This window comes from Bombina bombina, unplaced genomic scaffold (genome assembly GCF_027579735.1).
Source record: "Bombina bombina isolate aBomBom1 unplaced genomic scaffold, aBomBom1.pri scaffold_716, whole genome shotgun sequence".
Taxonomy (NCBI): Eukaryota; Metazoa; Chordata; class Amphibia; order Anura; family Bombinatoridae; genus Bombina; species Bombina bombina.
Window position 1 is genome coordinate 15,640 of NW_026511434.1, and position 24,035 is coordinate 39,674.

The 24,035-nt window shown below is 37.8% G+C and overlaps 1 protein-coding gene across 1 annotated transcript in view; it reads left to right on the forward strand.

The window, feature by feature from the left end:
- Window positions 1-8,488: 8,488 nt before the first annotated feature.
- The window catches only part of LOC128643749 (glutamate-rich protein 3-like), a 160,579-nt gene continuing 145,032 nt past the window's right edge, over window positions 8,489-24,035 (forward strand). The window contains exons 1-3 of the mRNA XM_053696570.1: window positions 8,489-8,559; window positions 13,312-13,405; window positions 14,605-14,730. Of these exons, the coding sequence (XP_053552545.1) occupies window positions 8,489-8,559; window positions 13,312-13,405; window positions 14,605-14,730 (291 nt within the window). The remainder of the gene's footprint in view (window positions 8,560-13,311; window positions 13,406-14,604; window positions 14,731-24,035) is intronic.

Sequence of the window (24,035 nt, forward strand, 5' to 3'; positions counted from 1 at the left end):
TATTTTAAAAGGCATTAATCACCTGTTGATTTTGTGTAATCGTGATTGTCCCACACACGCCCCATAGAAGACAGTAAGCTAATTTGCTGACCTGCAAATTATACCAAATAGCTTTTTAGGCAATTGGCAGCAATTTGACAACCTATGTTACAGATTTAGCTTTTAAGCCACTCTTGGGAGTGCATGTGACATGAAAATAAAACACTATGTTTCAATAATGAGGTGTTAACACATATGGGGCAGATAAGTGATATTGTATTTCTCTAATGAGGTGTTTACATTTAAGGGGCAGATGTGGCATACATTACTGATGAGTTATTTACTTGTAACGGGCAGATGAGCCACAGAATACTGCACTGCACTAATGAGTTGTTTTTTTTAGAAGTTTCTCTTTGCTAGTTAACCCAATCTCTTCTTCTGGTTATAGATAGCATAGCATTGCAAGTTAGCATTCTTTTTATCTGAAGGTACTTGTGTTTGAGTTGAGGCCAGGTGTGTGGAGCTTGCTTTGTAAGGTGGTTGCAGACTTAGTGTTTCTTGAATGGAGCTAAGAACAATTCTTTGTTTTTAGGCACGATAAATGCACTTTTGAAGAGACAAACTTTATTTAACAATGACTGTGGAATTGGCAACAACTGGAACTGAGGCTGACTGGACGTGCTGTTGGAACACAGGACTGGTCACTGGCACCTCAGGAACACTGAGCTGTATACTGGTACCACAGGAGCACTGAGCTGGATTCTGGTACCATAGGAGCACTGAGCAGGATACTGGTACCACAGGAACACTGAGCAGGTTACTGGTACCACAGGAACACTGACCTGGATACTGGTACCACAGGAGCACTGAGCAGGATACTGGTACCACAGGAATACTGAGCAGGATACTGGTACCACAGGAACACTGAGCAGGATACTGGTACCACAGGAACACTGAGCAGGTTACTGGTACCACAGGAGCACTGATCAGGATACTGGTATCACAGGAACACTGATCAGGATACTGGTACCACAGGAACACTGAGCAGGATACTGGTACCACGGGATCACTGAGCAGGATACTGGTACCACGGAAGCACTGAGCAGGATACTGGTACCACAGGAACACTGAGCAGGATACTGGTATCACAGGGACACTGAGCAGGATACTGGTATCACAGGAACACTGAGCAGGATACTGAAGCAGGATACTGGTACCACAGGAACACTAAGCAGGATACTGGTACCACAGGAACACTAAGCAGGATACTGGTACAACAGGAGCACTGATCAGGATACTGGTACCACAGGAACACTAAGCAGGATACTGGTATCACAGGAACACTGAACTGGATACTGGTACCACAGGAACACTAAGCAGGATACTGGTACCACAGGAGCACTGAGCAGGATACTGGTACCATGGGAACACTGAGCTGGATACTAGTACCATGGGAACACTGAGCAGGATACTGGTACCACAATAGCACTGAGCAGGATACTGGTACCATGGGAACACCGAGCAGGATACTGGTACCACAGGAGCACTGAGCAGGATACTGGTATCCCAGGAACACTGAGCAGGATGCTGGTATCCCAGGAACACTGAGCAGGATGCTGGTACCACAGGAACATTGAGCTTGATACTGGTATCCCAGTAACACTGAGCAGGATACCGGTACCACAGGAACACCGAGCAGGATACTGGTACCACAGGAACACTGAGCTAGATACTGGTACAACAGGAGCATTGAGCAGGATACTGGTATCCCAGGAACACTGAGCTAGATACTGGTACAACAGGAGCATTGAGCAGGATACTGGTATCCCAGGAACACTGAGCTAGATACTGGTACCACAGGAACACTGAGCTAGATACTGGTACCACAGGAACACTGAGCTAGATACTGGTACCATGTGAACACTGGGCGGGATACTGAGGCTGATTGCACATGCTGATGGAACACAGGACTGGTCACTGGCACCTTAGGAACACAGAGAAGGAGGGATTCTGGCAGCACATGAACACTGAGCTATTAAACACATACTAGATGTACAACTCAGGAACTACAGAGCACTTCTAGTCCAGAGTAAAAAGTGCCATTGGCCCAAACAGTAGCACTTGTTCTTTGGATTGCACATTTTTAGAGTTGTACTGTTGCAGTGGCATATTTTGTGGTTGGGGCTAAACACTGCGGGACGGATTATCAATGGTCTATGGGTGGGGTTACATGCCGAGGGCGGTGTTACATGCCGAGGGTGGGGTTACATGCCGAGGGCGGTGTTACATGCCGAGGGTGGGGTTACATGCCAAGGGTGGGGTTACATGCTGAGTGCGGTGTTACATGCTGAGTGCGGTGTTACATGCTGAGTGCGGTGTTACATGCTGAGTGCGGTGTTACATGCCGAGGGTGGGGTTACATGCCGAGGGTGGGGTTACATGCCAAGGGTGGGGTTACATGCTGAGGACGGTGTTACATGCCGAGGGTGGGGTTACAGGTGGTTTGTGTGCGGGGCTCATCAGTCCCTTAAAACCAGAACAAAAGAAGAGCTGCAGGGAGAGAGCAGGTCATACCTCCCAGCCAGTGACAATCCTGCAGAATGCGGGACGATGGAGAGGGATGCAGAGTTATTTTCCATCAGATATTATTTTCACAAAATGGTTTTCATTGCATCTAGGCCAAGGAGTCTGCCTAAATAGATATGATTATTTGACTGCATTTTCTCCTAATTAAATATTTTGTATTATTTTCTCCCATGATGGTTTAATTTGTTCTTATCAGCACAGCTCCTTAGTGAATACTAATTAGTGTATCTCAGGCTATAGACCTATTATTTTATGGCATATTTCTGACTCATTTCTATAGATAATTGTTTATTAAAAAACATTGAATATTGCAGTTTTTCATGCAGGTTTAGAATAAAGTAATAAATCTATTTTTGTATAAAATATTGATAAGTTGTTTTTATCAGAGATCTGCAGTTTTAGAGGATAAAGGTGCAACATCTATCATTATCTATCTTTCTATCTAACTATGTATCTATGTATCTGATGTTTGTATTAGAGAAGTGCATTCCTTTTGTTATGAGTATAAATTCGGAACGAAAATCGGATGTTTGTTTCATTTTAACAAAATGAATACCAGATTAACTGCATCAACAAAAGTGATAGAAAACAAAAAATACTGACGAAATTAATCAGTATTCATTTATTTCCTTTAAATGTTTTTTTAGGGGCTAGTACTTTCCTTCATCACGCTGGAATGCGGCAATAACCCGATCCTCTTCTTCACAGAGCCCCAGCCGCGCTAACAGGAGGTTTAGCACGGCGGCTCCCAGGGCCTGCACTAGAGGCCGCGTTAATATGAGGGGCTTTGTGAAGAAGAGGGTTAGCGTGACTCTCCAGCGAGCTGAAGGTAAGTATATGCTACAGGTGAACGTTTTGTAGCTTATGAAACAAATGTTTGACAGCTGCACAAGTATAGTATTTATATATCATCTATCTATTTATCTTTCTATCTATATATATCACTCTGTATATCTATCTATCTCTTTCTCTATCTATCTAAGTATCTATCTATCTGTCTGTCTATCATCTATCTATCTGTCTCTATCTCTATCTATCTATCTATCTATCTATATATCTGTCTCTATCTATCTATATATATATCTATCTATCTATATATCACTCTGTATGTATATCTATCTATCTATCTATCTCTATCTAAGTATCTATCTATCTGTCTATCTATCATCTATCTATCATCTATCTATCTCTATCTCCCTGTCTCTATCAATCTATCTATATATCTATCTATCTATCTATCTATCTATCTATCTATCTATCTATCTATCTGTCTATATCTCTCTATCTATCTATTTATATCTCTCTGTCTCTATTTATCTATCTATCTATCTCTGTCTCTATCTATCTCTCTCTCTTTCTCTATCTATCTATCTATCTATCTATCTATCTATCTATCTAATCTATCTTACCTCTCTGTCTATCATCACCTCTCTGTCTCATAAAACGAGTATGATTGGCTGCTCAAATCTTGTCTGGCTCCTGAATTTCCTAAATATTTCTCAACCCCTTTGTTAAAAGGACATTCAACACTTGATTGTAATATAAAATGTTTAATTCGGTGTATTAAATAAAACACTGCAATAAAATGTAATTATTTATTTTCCCCCTTTTCCTGTAATTTACGTCTAAACATTGTGGGATTTCCAATTTCCCTGAGTTTTCATAACGTAAGTAATGGATGCTGCCATGTTGAAACCTAGGTTTCCCTTAGTCAATTCTGTTGGGACTAAAAGTGTGCAAATCATGGCTGTGTAGAATATAGCTTTTTTAAAGGGAAACCCAAAATGTTTCTTTCATTATTTAGAGAGAGAAAACAATTTTAAAAATGTCCAAGTTACGTTTATTATCAAATTTGCGTCATTATTTTTTGTTGAAGAGATATCTAGATTGATATCGTGCACATGCCTTAAGCACTACATGTCAGGAAATAGTGCTGTCATCTAGTGTTCTTGTATGATATTATTGGAAAACTGCTGACATATAGCGCTACAGACATCTGCACAGTCCTAAGCTTACATCCCTGCATTCAACAAAGGATAACAAGAAAACAAAGAAAATTTAATAATAGATGTAAATTGGAAAGTTGTTTAAAGTTGTATGTTCTGTCTGAATCATGGAAGATAAATTTGCGGTTTTATGACTCTCTAAATGGACTTTAAACTACTTTGGTAGGTTTTACACATCCTTCATTTGTTTAATTTATCTGTCCCTAATTGTTCTCAACAGAAGAGATTACTTATGGAAATCATAGGTTATTGTCAGGCTACTGTTTGCTTTTAAAAAATAATGTATTTACTGTTTAATGTTCCTGTACTACAAATACAGTATATGGTAACTAAGATTAAAAGGGACAGTATTCCCTTTAAGATTGTACAATAAAATATTTAAGTTAGTGTAGTAAAACAGCTTTGTAGTATACTGTCATTGTTTATTTTGCCCGACTTTTCCTGTAATTTAACTCAGAAAATTGTTTTCCAATTCTGAGGATTGAAAGTGCACATTGTAGTCTTCACAAGCCAAACCTTGCTGCATATCTGTCCCTATTAAGCCTCAGCAGAGGATATCAGATAACAAACAAACAAACAATACATGTTTTGTTAACACAATTATAGTGGTTAGACTCGTCTACTAAGTTCAGATTAGATTCTATAAATAATGCCAATATTGGTATTAAAAAATAATTGCAGAAAGCAAAAAATTGTATTTGTTCTAAAATCTTTATACCCTGTTAAAATGTTAATCTATTGCAAGGCAACAATAAAAACTGTGCCTTTAGGGACAATAAACACCTTGAGATTTTTATATAAAATATTTCTTTATGCATAATTAAACAACTTTAAAATATATTTTCATTATTTATTTTGTCCCTTTTTCTAAAGGGACACGAAACCCCAATTTTTTTCTTTCCTGGTTCAGATATAGAATACAATTTAAAAAAAGTTTCCGATTTACTTTTATTATCAAATTTTCTTTGTTTACATGTTATTCTTTGTTGGAGAGATATCTAGATAGGTAGCGTGCACATGTTTCTGGCACTGTATTACAGGAAATAATGCTGCCATATAGTGCTCTTGCTAATGTATAACATTGTTGCAAAACTTTTGCCATATAGCATTGCAGATATGTGCACGCTCCTGAGCATATATTCCTGCTTTTTAATAAAGGATAACGAAGAAAAAATAACGAAGAAAAAATTATAATAGAAGTAAATTGGAAAGTTGTTTAAAGTTGTATGTTCTTATGTCCCTTTAATGCAATTTAGATCTTACAATTGAGCAATTTGTAATTTTCGGTACTTGAAATGCACCCTGCTGACTTGTCAAGGCTAACCCTGCTACACATCTATCCCTAATTGGATTGATCGGATAACAACTGCAAAACTATGCATTGTATACTAAATGTATGACAGTGGCTAGCCTTGTTGTCATTTGTTTGCTATTGAAAAATAATTGCAGTAAAAAGGATGTTAATTTGTTTAAAAAACATTGACTTGGCTGATATATTATTCTTGTAACTACAAGGTGATTAATGTCCCTTCAAGGACATCTATAAATAGCAATTGGCATGAGTAAAAAAAAAAAATTTTTTTACAAGGAAATAGACACAATTTTTTTTCCATCATTGGTCTTAACATGCAAGAGCAGGGACATATAACCACACCAGAAGGTGCCAGCAAATTTGTATACAATTATATACGAATAATATACAGGGTACTTATATACTCCTGCAGCACTCAAGTGTGCTTGGTAATCTTTTGTAAATATTTTGCACAGATGTCATAATTAGCCAATATTAACTGCTAACCTTATCTTATTTTACACAAGACATAATATAATTTGTGAACAGTGGGCAGATCAATTATTCTTTATCATCTGTTAAATCTTAAATAAAGAAAGTGAATAATATACAGCTTAGTTTATTTCTTTGTAAAATCAATAACACGCAAATAGATTATGCAACTATTTTTGTTTGCAAACAGGAGCTAAGGAACATCAGAGAGTTACTATAGCAGCAGTTTAATACCCGAATCGCTACGTAAACTTGTAATGCAATAAAAATTATTTTTCCAACCAATATGTTTTTGTGAAACAATTACATTAATAAATGACATTTTGTGATTATCTCTAATAATTTCATCTTTGCCTTCTTTATGAAGTAACATTTTTCTTAGTAGCAGTAGCTGTGAATTAAGACAATTAAAGGGACATGCAATCCCCCCAAAAAATTGTATTGAATGATTCAGATAGAACATACAATTGTGTGTGTGTGTTGCATAAGCAGTATTAAGGTGACTTTTAAGTCTAAATTAAATTAACATAATTCAGGGCCTAGTTCTCAAAAACTCTCCTGCTAGAAGTGAAAACCTTGTGCACAATTCACAGGAGCAGAACTCTTAATTCATGCTATTTACAGTGAAAACAACAAGGGGTTAAGCAAACGTCACAAGCATAAAACTGGCAAGATAAATGAGCGAGATCTACAGGTGTAAAATGCATTATCAACAAAAGCATAATAAAAGATAATGCAATAACACTTACTCTGAATTTAAAATGAGCAGTAGTTATTTTTTCTGTCAATTTTCAAATGTTCTCCCATTTCCCTGCCCCCTGTATCACACAGCAGCCCCCAGCCAATCACAGACTCATAACTACACACTGATCTTTTACACATGCTCAGTAGAATCTGGTCCCCCAGAAAATGTGCATATAAAAAGACAATTTGATAATGGAAGATAAAAGGAGCATTTTATAACATTGCCATGTTCTATCTGAGTTATAACATTTTAGATTTGACCTTAGTGTCCCTAATGATAACTGTGAAATAACTTCAGACACTCCTAAGGAATACCCCTGTCCAGCATAAGCAGCACTCTTTCGAGACTAAGGAATACTCAGTTCTAGCCAACTTTCTGAAACTGTGTATAAAAAAACAGTTCAATGCAACTTGTAAAAAATGTATACAAAGTATACTTCTTGCTGAATATAAACAGAAACAAAGTACAATCAGTATGTATACACATCACAGGCCAACATACACTGCAATATACAAAACCTAAAGTTTAAATTAAATAAAAATACAAAGTACAAAATATAAATACAACAAAACTCTGTATAATATGCTATATAGTAATGTGCTTATCTCTCCCTAACATCCAGAAATGCTGGGAACTCCTCTTAACAAAAACTGCCTTCTAAAATCTTGTGAGATCAGAGATGTTTAGAGAGGAGAGAAACAAGCACAGCTACTGAGTAGGGTTACCACCTTGGCCATATTTTCCTGGGCACTTATGAGTTATACATGCTGCAGGGTGTGCAGGGAGGAACATGAATAGGGCTGTCCAGTGTCACTATTTGTGTGCTGTCCAGCAGCATAATGCATGTTCCCCTCTGCACACCCTGCAGCATGTGTAACTCATAAGTGTCCAAGAAACCATGGCCAATGTGCCAACCCTACTCCTGAGGTAGGCTCAGGAGCTGGCATGTATCTTGAGGCTGAAGTGGCAGAGTTCTGATTTTAAGCAGACTTGTGAATGCTAGAGGGACTGCAGGGATTTGATGTGGCTATGTTTCTTTTCTTTTTTATATATTTAGTTATTGTTTTGCAAATCTGATTCAAATCAATACATTTGCATACCAATTATCTTCATGATATTTCTTTGACACACCCCTCATAAACCATTGTCTTCCTTACATTTAGCTTATCAATATAATGTGTTCATAGTACAAACAAAAATCTTAGACTCATTGTGGTCTCAGTGTCTCTGTTTTCAAGTGAAGAGGTAGAAGACTGTATTTATAATCTAGCTAAATTTTAACATGGATTTCATTTTACTTTCATTTTCTTTTAAATCACTGTTTAAAATGCCACATTTTGAAGATATCTGAACTAGACCACAGGGGAAATAATCAACATATTAGTAAACATGGTTATTTTACCTGTTGTCATGCAAGGTATCTTGAAAATCCGGCCTGTTGGGGAGAGGCCTGAGGACAGGTTTGAAAACCAGTGTTTAAAGGGACATAAAACACAAATACACATCATACACCTCCCTCTAACTAACTATGGGTGCTGCCATTTTGGAACTGATTGGCCGATTGGCTGCAAATCTGCAGGGGGCGACATCGCACCAGCAGTTCACAAGAACTGCTGTCGGCATTTATTTATCGATGTGCGGCAGACATGATACGCTACATTGTATCGTGTCCGCTCGCACTATGATAAATTGGCCCCTATGCTTTTTAAAAATATGTTTTGTGTTAAATGTCTCTTTAAGGCATTTTGACATCTAAGAGCTCCAAATAAAAACAAAAAAATGCTTATTTAGTCATTTGGATATTTTTTTAAATGTGACACCATGAAAAGGTCTCTTTTAATAAAGATTACCTTTTTGTACTGCTATTCATTTTAGTCATAATATAAATAACATGCAAATCATGAAGTTAAATTATATTTCAATAGCCAAACTCCACCCACTGTTTGCTTTATTTAGAGGAGCCAATCTGGGCTTTAGTCCACAGACAACAAGGCTAGCCACTGTCATAAAGATAAAATAAAGCGTATTGTTTTGCAATTGTTATCTGATAAATCCAATTAAGGAGATATATGTAGCAGGGTTCGCCTTGAAAATTCAGCAGGGTGCATTTCAAGCTCTGAGATTTAGAATTTGCTCAATTGCATGAAAAGGGGCAACATAAATACTGCAAAGTCGTTTTATTATTCATAACTAAACATTTTATATACAAATCTCAACGTGTTTCCAGTCCCTTTAAGCTGTATTCACATTTATGTTTATTTGAATATTCATCCTCTTTTGATAAACTTTACATATGTGTCTTATATAATGGAATGACAATTTGTGTATGCAGTGAAAAGTAATTGATAATATAAGAAATCTGCTAGATGATTCAAGTTCCTTTCAATTTATAATTTGTATTGAACTCAGTATTACATTGTCTAAAAACGACGTGATTTCAATGAACTGTCAAGAACAACATTCTTCCCCATGTGGAGAATTCAGTATTGTCAAGCAAGGATTTGAAAGGTTAGAGATGTTTTCTTGAAATTATACACAAAGCAAACATGCTTCTCCACACTCACTGGAATGGTATTATGTGCATAATTGAAAGAGACAGTTCCCTATAAGACTGTTTTTCCCTTAGTTTGTTTCCAATGACTTGTTATACTAGTTGTAGTGTATAAAATATATGCAAACCAATTCCTTTATGTTTATTATTGTATTTGACTTAGTGATTATTTGTCAGTAAAGCCACAGCCCTTTCAGATAGGCTGAGCTTGCAGGGAGAGTGTACATGATATTTTATTTATACACAAAAACAGCTGAAAATACCTTTTCTAGGTATTATTTGTTGAAAGCATATTCAGGTAGATTCAGGAGGATACTGCACTACTGGGAGCTAACTGCTAGTTGGTCGCTGCACATATATGAGTTGTGTCATTGGTTTACCAAGCATGTGATCAGCTAGCTCTCAGAAGTACATTGCTGCTCCTTCAACAAAGGATACAGGAGACTCAAACACATTTGATAATAGAAGCAAATTGGAAAGTTGTGTCATATTGTATACTCTATCTGAAGAATTAAAGAAAAAGTCTGGGTTTCATGCCCCTTTAAAACACAGTTTAACTGTAACATATATACATATCCTATATAATAAAAGGCTAAGTATGTTTGTCCGAAGCTGTTATGTGCAGTAGAGACTGCACAAAGTCAAACATACCTGGCCTTGAGCAGCAGAGATAGTGGTCCAAAGCAGCCATGATGGGGGAGGCGTGGCTGGGCGTGTTGTGATTGGGGCATGGCTGGATGGGAGTGGCGAGATGGGGGTGGCCAGGCGGCAGTGGACGTGGCTGCGAGATCACAAAAAATGGGGGAGTAAGAGCAAGAGAGCAAAAGAAGGGGAGAGAGAGCAAAAGAGAGGGAATAGAGAGCAAAAGAGAGGAGAGAGAGAGAGCAAAAGAGAGGAGGGAGAGAGAGAGAGAGCAAAACAGAGGGGGAGAGAGAGAGAGCACAAAAGAGAGGGGAGAGAGAGAGCAAAACAGGGTGGGGAGAGAGAGAGCAAAAGAGAGGGGGAAAAGAGAGGAGAAAGGGAGAGAGCAAAAGAGAGGGGGAGAGAGAGAGCAAAAGAGAGGGGGAGAGAGAGCAACAGAGAGGGGGAGAGAGAGCAAAGGGTGGGACCACTGTACTGCAAAAAATGGCTTGTGTACACAGGCTCTAGGACTAGTCTAAAATAATGGGCTAGTTTAGGGGAATAGTTACAGTTTTAGGGGTCTCAATTGAGACTGGGCCCACACATTTAGGGGGTCCAAGTTGCCCTGCATTAACTAGTGATAATGCTACAGAGGTGCTAGTTGTGCCCAAGTTACATAGGTAGCCGGTCTGGCCCCTGTGTGTGCCCTGTGCAAATCAGGGCTTGCAGTGTAAGAGTGTATGGATTTGCTTTAAAAATATGGTGGCACACAATGTTGCTGTACAAAAAAACTTGCTACCATATTTGTACAGGAAGACTACATTCACATTGGCATGGAGTAACCACTCCTCTTGCTGCTATGTGGCTTTTTGCTCAGCTCTTATGGATTGCAAAGAGCTAGAAAGGGTTCTGTTGAAATAGGAGGCGGAGGGGGGCTCTGAGATCTAGTTACACCCCTGGGCTAGATTTAATAAAAAATTTTAGTGTAACTAAAATGTAGTAATATTTAATTTGTAATTGTCCTTCTTCTCAGCCTCAAGTTGTGAGCTAAGCTCTGATATAATCAGTGGGTCTGCACCTGATTCATAATTGTTCAATTCTTGAAGCATAGAACCAATTGCACTGTGATTGATACATATATCACAAAACACCTTCAAAACATTAGAGAACAAACTTATTAAAATTAACACTTTCCTGGCGGGGTTAAAGTGTCTACATCAGAACAACTGTTCCGATGTAAACAATTTGAAATCTTGCAATCGTGAAAGTGATCACGAGATTTCAATGATGGTATTGCGTCATGGGGTGTTCCTATTATGCTAGGAACGCCCTCCAGACTGCGATCCCATCAGGGAAGCACCAGTGGTTTCAGGAAAGCCACCCGGTTAGGACGTTGTATTCCGCCCAGAAAAATTTGGACGGAATACAACGCCGTAACGGCGTTAAAAGGTTACAAAAAAAAAAGCCATATATAAAGTAGTCCAACGTAAGCAAAAAAAAAACCAAGAAAACTTAAAATCAGTTAGGGCCTGATATTCTAAAGCTTTGCAATATTTCACAAGGGCATTAGAGTCTTTATGAATCTTGTACACTCATAGTTGCAAACAGTCCCTGATTTCCAGCAACAGTCCCTGGATTTTATTGTATATCGCTGGAATTTTTTTGTCCCTGGAAATGCCACCTCCAGGAGCTTTGGAGGGCTGCAGCTGAGCTGGGGCATGTCTGACACAAGTCAATGGGGAGGTACAGCACGAACTCTGCTTGATCGCTCAGAGCAGGTCTAGGCAGGGACTCAATGGGTCCTATCTATCAAGCTCAGTAAGGAGCTTGACGGCCCGTGTTTCTGGGCTTTCAAGACCGCTGCTCCATAACCTGTCCGCCTGCTCTGAGCAGGCGGACAGACATCTCCGGAAATCAACCTGATCGAGTACGATCGCATTGATTGACACCCTCTGCTGGCAGCCTATTGGCCGCGAGTCTGCAGGGGGCGGCGTTGCACCAGCAGCTCTTGTGAGCTGCTGGTGCGATGCTGAATACGGAGAGCGTTTTGCTCTCCGCATTCAGCGAGGTCTGGCAGACCTGATCCGCACTGTCGGTATTGTCAATATTATGGGGTAGGTGTAAGAGGTTGGTGCTGTAATCTGTATAATAAGCTATGGATAAGTTTAAGTTTTACTATTACTCTCAAATGGGTGTGTTTTGATTGCAGAACGGAGTGGGCGGAGCAGTTGAACAGTAGGTCGTCAATACTCCTGTAACCCACTTGCTTGCTCTGCTCCAAAGTGTCCCTGGAAATGTTTTTTTAAATGTTGACAACTATGCATGCTGGGCTGATCTCTGGAACGCCCACACCTATCCCCTGGAGATACTTTTTGTACTATCCAGAGAGATTGCGTCACCATAACAAAACACAATCACAACATTTACACAAACCATTTTGCAAGGATGTTTCCTAGGTATTACTGTTGTAAATAATGTTTTTCCTTGTTGCTAACGGTTCACGTTTGATGCATGAGATGTCATGCATTGGGCACCTTATGTAGATGTTAATAGCAGGAACACCCAATTAGAAATTACTGGCAAAAATAGATTAAGTGTGTCACTGTTAAAGCAGCATGCAATTTTAAGCAACTTTCTAATTTAGTCCTATTATCAATTTTTCTTCATTCTCTTGCTATTTTTATTTGAAAAGCAGGAATGAAAGATTAGGAGCTGGCCGATTTTAAGTTCAGAACCTGGGTAGCGCTTGCTGATTGGTGACTAAATGTAGCCACCAATCAGCAAGCACTATCCAGGGTGCTGAACCAAAAATGGGCCAGCTCCTAAACTTTTATTTCTCCTTTTTCTAATAAAGATACCAAGAGAATGAAAACAAATTGATAATATGAAAGTTGCTTATAATTGCATGCTCTATGTGAATCATAAAAGAAAAAAAATTGGTTTAGTATCCCTTTAACCTTCTAAAATGTATACTGCCTGCTCTCTCAAATATTTTATAACGCTGTGACAATTGTAATTAAACTTATTTTATATTTCATAGGCCATTGTCCAGCTATAACAGCCTCACAGACAGACATCTAAAGGGATATTTCAACAATACACGAATAAGAAGACATCTTCAAAGAGCTGGACTGGTACTGTTGTAATAAGAATGATAATAATTTAGTATTTACGCAGATTATTTCTGCAAAGTTCAGTAAATATTTTAATCATGTGACTCTGCTTTTCATTTATCTGTTAAAGGGACATAAACAAGCAAAACAAAATGCTCTGATATGTTAGTTTATTTTATTATTGCACTACTGCCATAACTATGTGTTGAAGCCCAGAGCAGCCATGCACTAAGGACCTAGATGAACACATTTGATGAGTCAGTGACAAGAGGCATATGTGTGTGTAGCCACCAATCACCAACTAGCTCCCAGTAGTGCAATGCTGCTCCTGAGTCTACCTAGATATGCTCTTCAACAAAGGATGTCAAGAGAGCAAAGTAATTTGATAATAAAAGTAAATTTGAAAGTCTTGCATGCTGTCTCTGAACCATGAAAGTTTAAAGCTGAATTCATGTCCCTTTAAACACAGTAAAAGGAAGGCATTTGTATGAAAATAAAATGCTCTAAATGGTGGAGCTATTTATTTTTAAACCAGAAAATCACTTTAAAGGGACAGTCTACTCCAGAATTGTTATTGTTTAAAAGATAATCCCTTTATTACCCATTCTCTAGTTTTGCATAACCAACAAAGTTATATTAATACAATTTTTACCTCTGTGATTACCTTGTATCTAAGCCTCTGCAGACTACCCCCTTATTTCAGTTCTTTTGACAGACATGTATTTAGCCAATCAGTGCTGGTTCATAATTAACTCCACGGGAGTGAGCACAGTGTTACCTATATGGAACACAAGAACTAGCGCTGTCCAGCTGTGAAAAGCTGTCACAATACACTGAGATAAGAGGTGGCCTTCAAAGGCTTAGAAATTAGCATATGAGCCTACCTAGGTTTAGCTTTCATCAAAGAATACAAAAGAAAATAGCAAATTTGATGATAAAAGTAAACTGGAAATTCTTTAAAATTGCATGTGCTATCTGAATCATGAGTTAAATTTTGTCTAGTCTGTCCCTTTAAGTACTAGATTTCCTATAACAAAAAAATAATCAGGGTATATATCATTAGCATAAGATAATAAAGTAATAATGTGGATCTTTATTTTATCATCACAAGATATATAAGAATAAAGATTATGATTTAAAAGAACAAATCTGTTGTATTTACTGCAATGAAGAGACGTCATTTTTTTCCAGCGTGTAATAATATATATTTTTTTGTGTAGATTACAAAAAGTGGAAAAATATTGTCTGAAAAGGAATACAGAATAAATGCAATGAGACATGATAATCAAAGATACATACGAGAATGCCTTGCTCAAGCAATATTTCACAAAGTCCTCGATATGGAGGTAAGTTTATATCCAATTCCAGTAAGCAAATACATTACGCTTCTATTGTGTAGTATACTAGTATTATTGTTTAAAGGGCCATTAAAAAATAATCACATGATCTAATCCAGACAGCCTCAAACTTGGCTCTCCAGAGGTTTTGGAACTACATTTCCCTTGATGCTAAGCCAGTTGATATGCTGGTTGAGCATCATGGGAAATGTAGTTCCAAAAACCTCTGGAGGGCCAAGTTTGAAGCTGTCTTATCTAATCCATTATAGCATTATACAATCAAAAATACAATCAATGTTCCCTCTAAATTTTTTTACCGCTGGACGGACCTGCTCCTGCTCTGAGCAAATTTTTTTTACACAACCTGACAACTGGGCAGCACTTAAATATTATAATTATATTAATATAATATAACAAACTATAACAATTAAATAGCAAAGGCATTTTTTTACATAATGCCCTATACTTTCATTGGGAAGGAGTAGTGGTCAGTTAAAGGGACAGTCTACACCAGAATTTCTTTCATGTAATTAGCAAGAGTCCATGAGCTAGTGACGTATGGGATATACATTCCTACCAGGAGGGGCAAAGTTTCCCAAACCTTAAAATGCCTATAAATACACCCCTCACCACACCCACAATTCAGTTTTACAAACTTTGCCTCCGATGGAGGTGGTGAAGTAAGTTTGTGCTAGATTCTACGTTGATATGCGCTCCGCAGCAAGTTGGAGCCCGGTTTTCCTCTCAGCGTGCAGTGAATGTCAGAGGGATGTGAGGAGAGTATTGCCTATTTGAATGCAGTGATTTCCTTCTACGGGGTCTATTTCATAGGTTCTCTGTTATCGGTCGTAGAGATTCATCTCTTACCTCCCTTTTCAGATCGACGATATACTCTTATATATACCATTACCTCTGCTGATTCTCGTTTCAGTACTGGTTTGGCTATCTGCTATATGTAGATGAGTGTCCTGGGGTAAGTAAATCTTATTTTCTGTGACACTCTAAGCTATGGTTGGGCACTTTATTTATAAAGTTCTAAATATATGTATTCAAACATTTATTTGCCTTGACTCAGAATGTTCAACATTCCTTATTTTTCAGACAGTCAGTTTCATATTTGGGATAAATGCATTTGTTTCAATCATTTTTTCTTACCTTAAAAAATTTGACTTTTTCCCTGTGGGCTGTTAGGCTCGCGGGGGCAGAAAATGCTTCATTTTATTGCGTCATTCTTGGCGCAGACTTTTTTGGCGCAAATTTTTTTTTCTGTTTCCGGCGTCATACGTGTCGCCGGAAGTTGCGTCATTTTTTGACGTTTTTTTGCGTCAAAAATGTCGGCGTTCCGGATGTGGCGTCATTTTTGGCGCCAAAAGCATTTAGGCGCCAAATAATGTGGGCGTCTTTTTTGGCGCTAAAAAATATGGGCGTCATTTTTGTCTCCACATTATTTAAGTCTCGTTATTTTTTGCTTCTGGTTGCTAGAAGCTTGTTCAATGGCATTTTTTTCCCATTCCTGAAACTGTCATTTAAGGAATTTGATCAATTTTGCTTTATATGTTGTTTTTTTCTTTTACATATTGCAAGATGTTCCACGTTGCAACTGAGTCAGAAGATACTTCAGGAAAATCACTGCACAGTGCTGGAGCTACCAAGCTAAGTGTATCTGCTATAAACTTTTGGTATCTGTTTCTCCAGCTGTTGTTTGTATTGCATTTCATGTCAAACTTATTAATGCAGATAAAATTTCCTTTAGTACTGTTACATTACCTGTTGCTGTTCCGTCAACATCTAATTTTCAGAGTGTTCCTGATAACATAAGAGATTTTATTTTTTAAATCCATTAAGAAGGCTATGTCTGTTATTTCTCCTTCTAGTATACATAAAAGTCTTTTAAAACTTCTCTTTTTTCAGATGAATTTTTAAATGAACATCATCATTCTGATACTGATAATGGTTCTTCTGCTTCAGAGCTTTCTGTCTCAGAGGTTGATGCTGATAAATCTTTGTATTTGTTCAAGATGGAATTTATTCGTTCTTTACTTAAAGAAGTGTTATTTGCATTTGAAATAGAGGATTCTGGTCCTCTTGATACTAAATGTAAACGTTTAAATAAGGTTTTTAAATCTCCTGTAGTTATTCCAGAAGTGTTTTATCTCCCTGATGCTATTTCTGAAGTAATTTCCAGGGAATGGAATAATTTGGGTAATTTATTTACTCCTTCTAGACGTTTAAGCAAATTATATCCTGTGCCATCTGACAGATTAGAGTTTTTTGGGACAAAAATCCCTAAGGTTATGGGGCTGTCTCTACTCCTGCTAATGTACTACTATTCCTACGGCAGATAGTACTTCATTTAAGGATCCTTTAGAAAAGCTTACTTATGTTCAGGTAATCTTCTTAGACCTGCTATATTTTTAGCGGATGTTGCTGCAGCTTCAACTTTTTGGTTAGAAGCTTTAGCGCAACAAGTAACAGATCATAATTTTATAGCATTATTATTATTCTATAACGTGCTAATAATTTTATTGGTGATACCATCTTTTGATATCATTAGAGTTGATGTCAGGTATATGTCTCTAGCTATTTTAGCTAGAAAAGCTTTATGGATTAAACTTGGAATGCTGACATGTCTTCTAAGTCAACTTTGCTTTCCCTTTCTTTCCAGGGTAAATATTCATTTTCGTTCCTTTCCTCACAACAAGGAACAAAAGCCTGGTCCTTCATCCTCAGGAGCGGTATCAGTTTAGAAACTATTTCCAGTTTGGAATATATCCAAGCCTTATAGAAACCTATAGCCAGCTCCTAAATACCTATGAAGGTGCGGCCCTTATTCCAGCTCAGCTGGTATGGGGCAGATTACGTTTTCTTCAAAGAAATTTGGATCAATTCCGTTCTTAATCTCTGGTTTCAGAAACATTGTTTCAAAAAGGTACAGAATTGGCTTCAAGTTAAGGCCTCCTGCTAAGAGATTCTTTTCTTTCCCGTGTCCCAGTTAACACAGCAAAGGCTCAGCATTTCTGAAATGTGTTTCAGATCTAGAGTTGGCTGGAGTATTTATGCCAGTTCCAGTTCTGGAACAGGGGCTGGGGTTTTATTTTATCTCTTCATTGTACCAAAGAAGGTCAATTCCTTCAGACCAGTTCCGGATCTATCATTATTGAATCGTTATGTTAGGATACCAACATTCAAGATGGTTACTGTAGGACTATCCTGCCTTTTGTTTAGCAAGGGCATTATATGTCTACAATAGATTTACAGGATGTGTATCTGCATATTCCGATTCATCCAGATCACTTTTAGTGTCTGAGATTCTCTTTTTAGACAAGCATTACCAGTTTTGTGGCTCTACCGTTTGGCCTAGCCTCAGTTCCAAGAATTTTTTTCAAAGGTTCTCGGTGCCCTTCTTTCTGTAATCAGAGAATAGGGTTTTGGTATTTCCTTATTTGGACGATATCTTGGTACTTGCTCAGTCTTCTCATTTTCGAAGAATCTCATACGAATCAACTTGTGTTGTTTCTTCAAGTTCATGGTTGGAGGATCAATTTACCAATCAGTTCATTGATTCCTCAGACAAAGGTAACCTTTTTAGGTTTCTAGATAAATTCAGTGTCTATGACTCTGTCCTTGTCAGACAAGAGAAGTTTAACATTGATATCAGCTTGTCAAAACCTTCAGTCACAATCATTCCCTTTGGTAGCCTTATGCATGGAAATGTTGGGTCTTAGGACTGCCGCATCAGATGCGATCTCCTTTGTTCGTTTTCACATGCGACCTCTTCAGCTCTGTATGCTGAACCAATGGTGCAGGGATTACTCAAAGATATCTCAATTAATATCTTTAAACCGATTTTACGACACTCTCTGACATGGTGGACAGATCACCATCGTTTAGTTCAGCGGGCTTCTTTGTTCTTCCGACCTGGACTATAATCTCAACAGATGCAAGTCTTACAGGTTGGGGAGCTGTGTGGGGGTATCTGACGGCACAAGGGGTTTGGGAATCTCAGGAGGTGAGATTTCCGATCAATATTTTGGAACTCCGTGCAATTTTCAGAGCTCTTCAGTCTTGGCCTCTTCTGAAGAGAGAGTTGTTCATTTGTTTTCAGATAGACAATGTCACAACTGTGGCATACATCAATCATCAAGGAGGGACTCACAGTCCTCTGGCTATGAAAGAAGTATCTCGAATTTTGGTTTGGGCGGAATCCAGCTCCTGTCTAATCTCTGCGGTTCATATCCCAGGTATGGACAATTGGAAAGCGGATTATCTCAGTCGCCAAACGTTGCATCCGGGCGAATGGTCTCTTCACCCAGTGGTATTTCTTCAGATTGTTCAAATGTGGGAACTTCCAGAAATAGATCTGATGGCTTCTCATCTAAACAAGAAACTTCCCAGGTATCTGTCCAGATCCCGGGATCCTCAGGCGGAGGCAGTGGATGCATTATCACTTCCTTGGAAGTATCATCCTGCCTATATCTTTCCGCCTCTAGTTCTTCTTCCAAGAGTAATCTCCAAGATTCTGAAGGAATGCTCGTTTGTTCTGCTGGTAGCTCCGGCATGGCCTCACAGGTTTTGGTATGCGGATCTTGTCCGGATGGCCTCTTGCCATCCGTGGACTCTTCCGCTACGACCAGACCTTCTGTCGCAAGGTCCTTTTTTCCATCAGGATCTCAAATCCTTAAATTTAAAGGTATGGAGATTGAACGCTTGATTCTTGGTCAAAGAGGTTTCTCTGACTCTGTGATTAATACTATGTTACAGGCTCGTAAATCTGTATCCAGAGAGATATATTATAGAGTCTGGAAGACTTATATTTCTTGGTGTCTTTCTCATCATTTTTTATTGGCATTCTTTTAGAATACCAAGAATATTTCAGTTTCTTCAGGATGGTTTAGATAAGAGTTTGTCCGCAAGTTCCTTGAAAGTTCAAATCTCTGCTCTTTCTGTTCTTTTTTCACAGAAAGATTGCTATTCTTCCTGATATTCATTGTTTTGTACAAGCTTTGGTTCGTATAAAGCCTGTCATTAAGTCAATTTCTCCTCCTTGGAGTTTGAATTTGGTTCTGGGGGCTCTTCAAGCTCCTCCATTTGAACCCATGCATTCATTGGATATTAAATTACTTTCTTGGAAAGTTTTGTTCCTTTTGGCCATCTCTTCTGCCAGAAGAGTTTCTGAATTATCTGCTCTTTCTTGTGAGTCTCCTTTTCTGATTTTTCATCAGGATAAGGCGGTGTTGCGAACTTCTTTTAAATTTTTACCTAAGTTGTGAATTCCAACAACATTAGTAGAGACATTGTGGTTCCTTCATTATGTCCTAATCCTAAGAATTCTAAGGAGAAATCGTTGCATTCTTTGGATGTTATTAGAGCTTTGAAATATTATGTTGAAGCTACTAAGTCTTTCCGAAAGACTTCTAGTTTATTTGTTATCTTTTCCGGTTTTAGAAAGGCCAGAAAACTTCTGCCATTTCTTTGGCATCTTGGTTGAAATCTTTAATTCATCTTGCCTATGTTGAGTCGGGTAAGACTCCGCCTCATAGGATTACAGCTCATTCTACTAGGTCAGTTTCTACTTCCTTGGCGTTTAGGAATGAAGCTTCGGTTGATCAGATTTGCAAAGCGGCAACTTGGTCCTCTTTGCATACTTTTACCAAATTCTACCATTTTGTTGTATTTTCTTCTTCTGAAGCAGTTTTTGGTAGAAAAAAACTTCAGGCAGCGGTTTCAGTTTGAATCTTCTGCTTATGTTTTTCATTAAACTTTATTTTGGGTGTGGATTATTTTCAGCAGGAATTGGCTGTCTTTATTTTATCCCTCCCTCTCTAGTGACTCTTGTGTGGAAAGATCCACATCTTGGGTAGTCATTATCCCATACGTCACTAGCTCATGGACTCTTGCTAATTACATGAAAGAAAACATAATTTATGTAAAAACTTACCTGATAAATTCATTTCTTTCATATTAGCAAGAGTCCATGAGGCCCGCCCTTTTTTGTGGTGGTTATGATTTTTTTGTATAAAGCACAATTATTCCAATTCCTTATTTTATATGCTTTCGCACTTTTTTCTTATCACCCCACTTCTTGGCTATTCGTTAAACTGAATTGTGGGTGTGGTGAGGGGTGTATTTATAGGCATTTTAAGGTTTGGGAAACTTTGCCCCTCCTGGTAGGAATGTATATCCCATACGTCACTAGCTCATGGACTCTTGCTAATATGAAAGAAATGAATTTATCAGGTAAGTTCTTACATAAATTATGTTTTTTATTGTTTTAAAAGATAATCCCTTTATTACCCATTCCCTAGTTTTGCATAACCAACACTGTTATATTAATATAGTTTTTACCTCTGTGATTGCCTTGTAGCTAAGCCTCTGCAGACTGCCCCCTTATCTCAGTGCTTTTGACAGACTTGAATTTTAGCCAATCCGTGCTGACTCCTAGGTAACTCCACGTGTGTGAGCACAATGTTATCTATATGACACGCATGAACTACCACCCTCTAGTGGTGAAAAACTGTCAAAATGCATTCAGATAAGAGGCGGCCTTCAAGGTCTAAGAAATTAGCATATGAAATTTTTGATTAGGCTGAATCTTTCATTCCGAATATTCAAAATACTTCGTATTTCGAATATCCGTTGCCTGCACTATTTGGTATTCGTCTCGTTTTAAACTCAACCAATACCGACCATTAGTTGAACATTTACATTTATTTTCGTTAAATTAATGTACATGTTTCTAGGCTACAGGTGAACATTTTCACCTGTAGCTTTATACTTACCTTTAGCGCACTGGAGAGCCATGCTAATCCCAAACCTTTTTCACAGAGCAACCAGGACCTGCGCTAAAGGACCTTCTTATGAAACAAAAGCACATGTCTAGTAAACACCTTGGGATTTTTATATAAAATGTTTAGTTATGTGTAATGCAACAACTTTGTGATACATTTTCATTTGTTTTGCCCCTTTTCATGTAATGTAGCTCTGGAAATAGAGTATTCTCAAACTCTCAGACCTTGAAATGCACCTGATGACTTATCTGTCTGTAATTGGCTTTAACTAAACAACTGCAAACCAATTAATTTTATACTAACTTTACAGCAGTGGTTATCCTTGTTGTCTGCAGACTAAAGCCCCGATTGGCTCCTCCAAATAAGGCAAATGGTGGGAGGAGTTTGTCTATTAAAAAAATGATTGCAGTAAAAAGAATATGTTATTCAATAGCAACACAACAGAAATCTCTTCTAATTACTAGGTGTCCCTTTAAAGGAACATGAAATAGCACTGCCATCTAGTGCTCTTGCTATTGTATAACATTGTTGCAAAACTGCTGCCATATAGTGTTGCAGACACGTGCACACTCCTGAACTTATCTTCCTGCTTTTCAACAAAGGATAACAATAAAACAAAGAAAATTGGTAATACAAGTAAATTGCAAAGATTGTTTAAAATTGTATATTCTATCTGAATTGTGAAAGAAAAATCAGATGCTAAGAGAAAGAATCAAATTAGATAATAGAAATATATTGGAGAGTTATTTAAAAACATCTGTTTTATCTGTTTTGCCTATTGACTTTATAATTAGGCTTCTCAGTTTTATTTGTTCTTATCCTTTTGAAGACATTTGTAAAATAATAATAATAATAATAATAATAATAATAATAATAATAAAAATAAATTCCTTAGAGCCTTTAATTCCAGCATTTGTGACCCTTGTTAAATTTGTGTCTAACCCACACAAAGGGGCTAGAAATATAGGTAATGAATGTATTTGAGAAAATCAAACTTCTAGCAAATATGTGTTAGAGGAACATAATCTATACGTCATCATTATGTCCCTTAATAAAGTCCCATGGGTTTCAATATCACTTGTATGCTGATGACACCCAAATCTACCTCTGCACCAGACGTATCCTGTTCTTTGCTAACCCATGTCACTAACTGTCCTTCTCATATCTCATCTTGGATGTTCTCTCACTACCTTAACCCCTTAGTGACCAGACCATTCTTCAATTTTCTTACCGTTAGGGGCCAGGGCTGATTTTACATTTCTGCAGTGTTTGTGTTTAGTTGTAATTTTCTTCTTACTCAACATATTATATACAGTTTTTCTCGCCATTAAATGGACTTTCTAAAGATACTATTATTTTCATCATATCATATTATTTACTATAACAATTATATAAAATATGATGAAAAAACCACCAAAAAACACCCATGCTAAATAATCTCTAATTTTGTCTTGAGTTTAGAAATACCTAATGTTTACATGTTCTTTGCTTTTTTGCAAGTTATAGGGCAATAAATACAAGTAGCACTTTGCTATTTACAAACCATTTTTTGTTCTTTCAAAATTAGCTATAGTTACATTGTAACACTGATATCTGTCAGAAATCCCTGAATATCCCTTGACATGTATATATATTTTTTTAGTAGACAACCCAAAGTATTGATCTAGGCCCAATTTGGTATATTTCATGCCACCATTTCAGGTTATTAGATGCCTGAGGAAACCAGGTCAGGTTGTTAGATGCCTGACGAAACAGCAAGCTAGCTGAGTAACTAGTTGCATTTTAATACACAGTGATATATGTATACACTGTGCTTTTAAAGACCATTGTTTTAATAAAAGTGATTTTAAAACTTATCACTTGACTGAGAGCCTGTCCATGTTTGTTTGTGGTTGGAGACTACAGCCTAGACTGAGACCTGTGGGGAAAAGAACAGTGAGCTGAGACACTGAGATTCCAGTATGCACTACTAAGCACGAGTGACACTCTTGTGTGTACCTGAACATCTGTTATTACATATTTGTACACCATCTGTACTTTATTACACTAGGAGGCGCCCTTCTGTGTGTTTGTTTTATACCATCACAGATTCCAGTTTCACAACCAAATGCCATGAAATAAAAAAAATCGTTAACTTTTTCACAAACTTTAGGTTCTCACTGAAATTATTTACAAACAGCTTTTGCAATTATGACACAAATGGATGCTTCTCTGGGATCCCCTTTGTTTAGCAATAGCAGACATATATGGCTTTGGCATTGCTTTTTGGTAATTAGAAGGCTGCTAAATACCGCTGTGTGCCACACTTGTATTATGCCCAGTAGTTAAGGGGTTAATTAGGTAGCTTGTAGGGTTAATTTTAGCTTTAGTGTAGAGATCAGCCTCCCATCAGACACATCCCACCCCCTGATCCCTCCCTGACCCCTCTCAAACAGCTCTCCCCCCCCCAGGTTCACCCCATCTGAAAGTGCCCCTGTTTTTAATAGTATTTTTTAAAACCGGGCACTCATTCTTGAAAGTTGACAT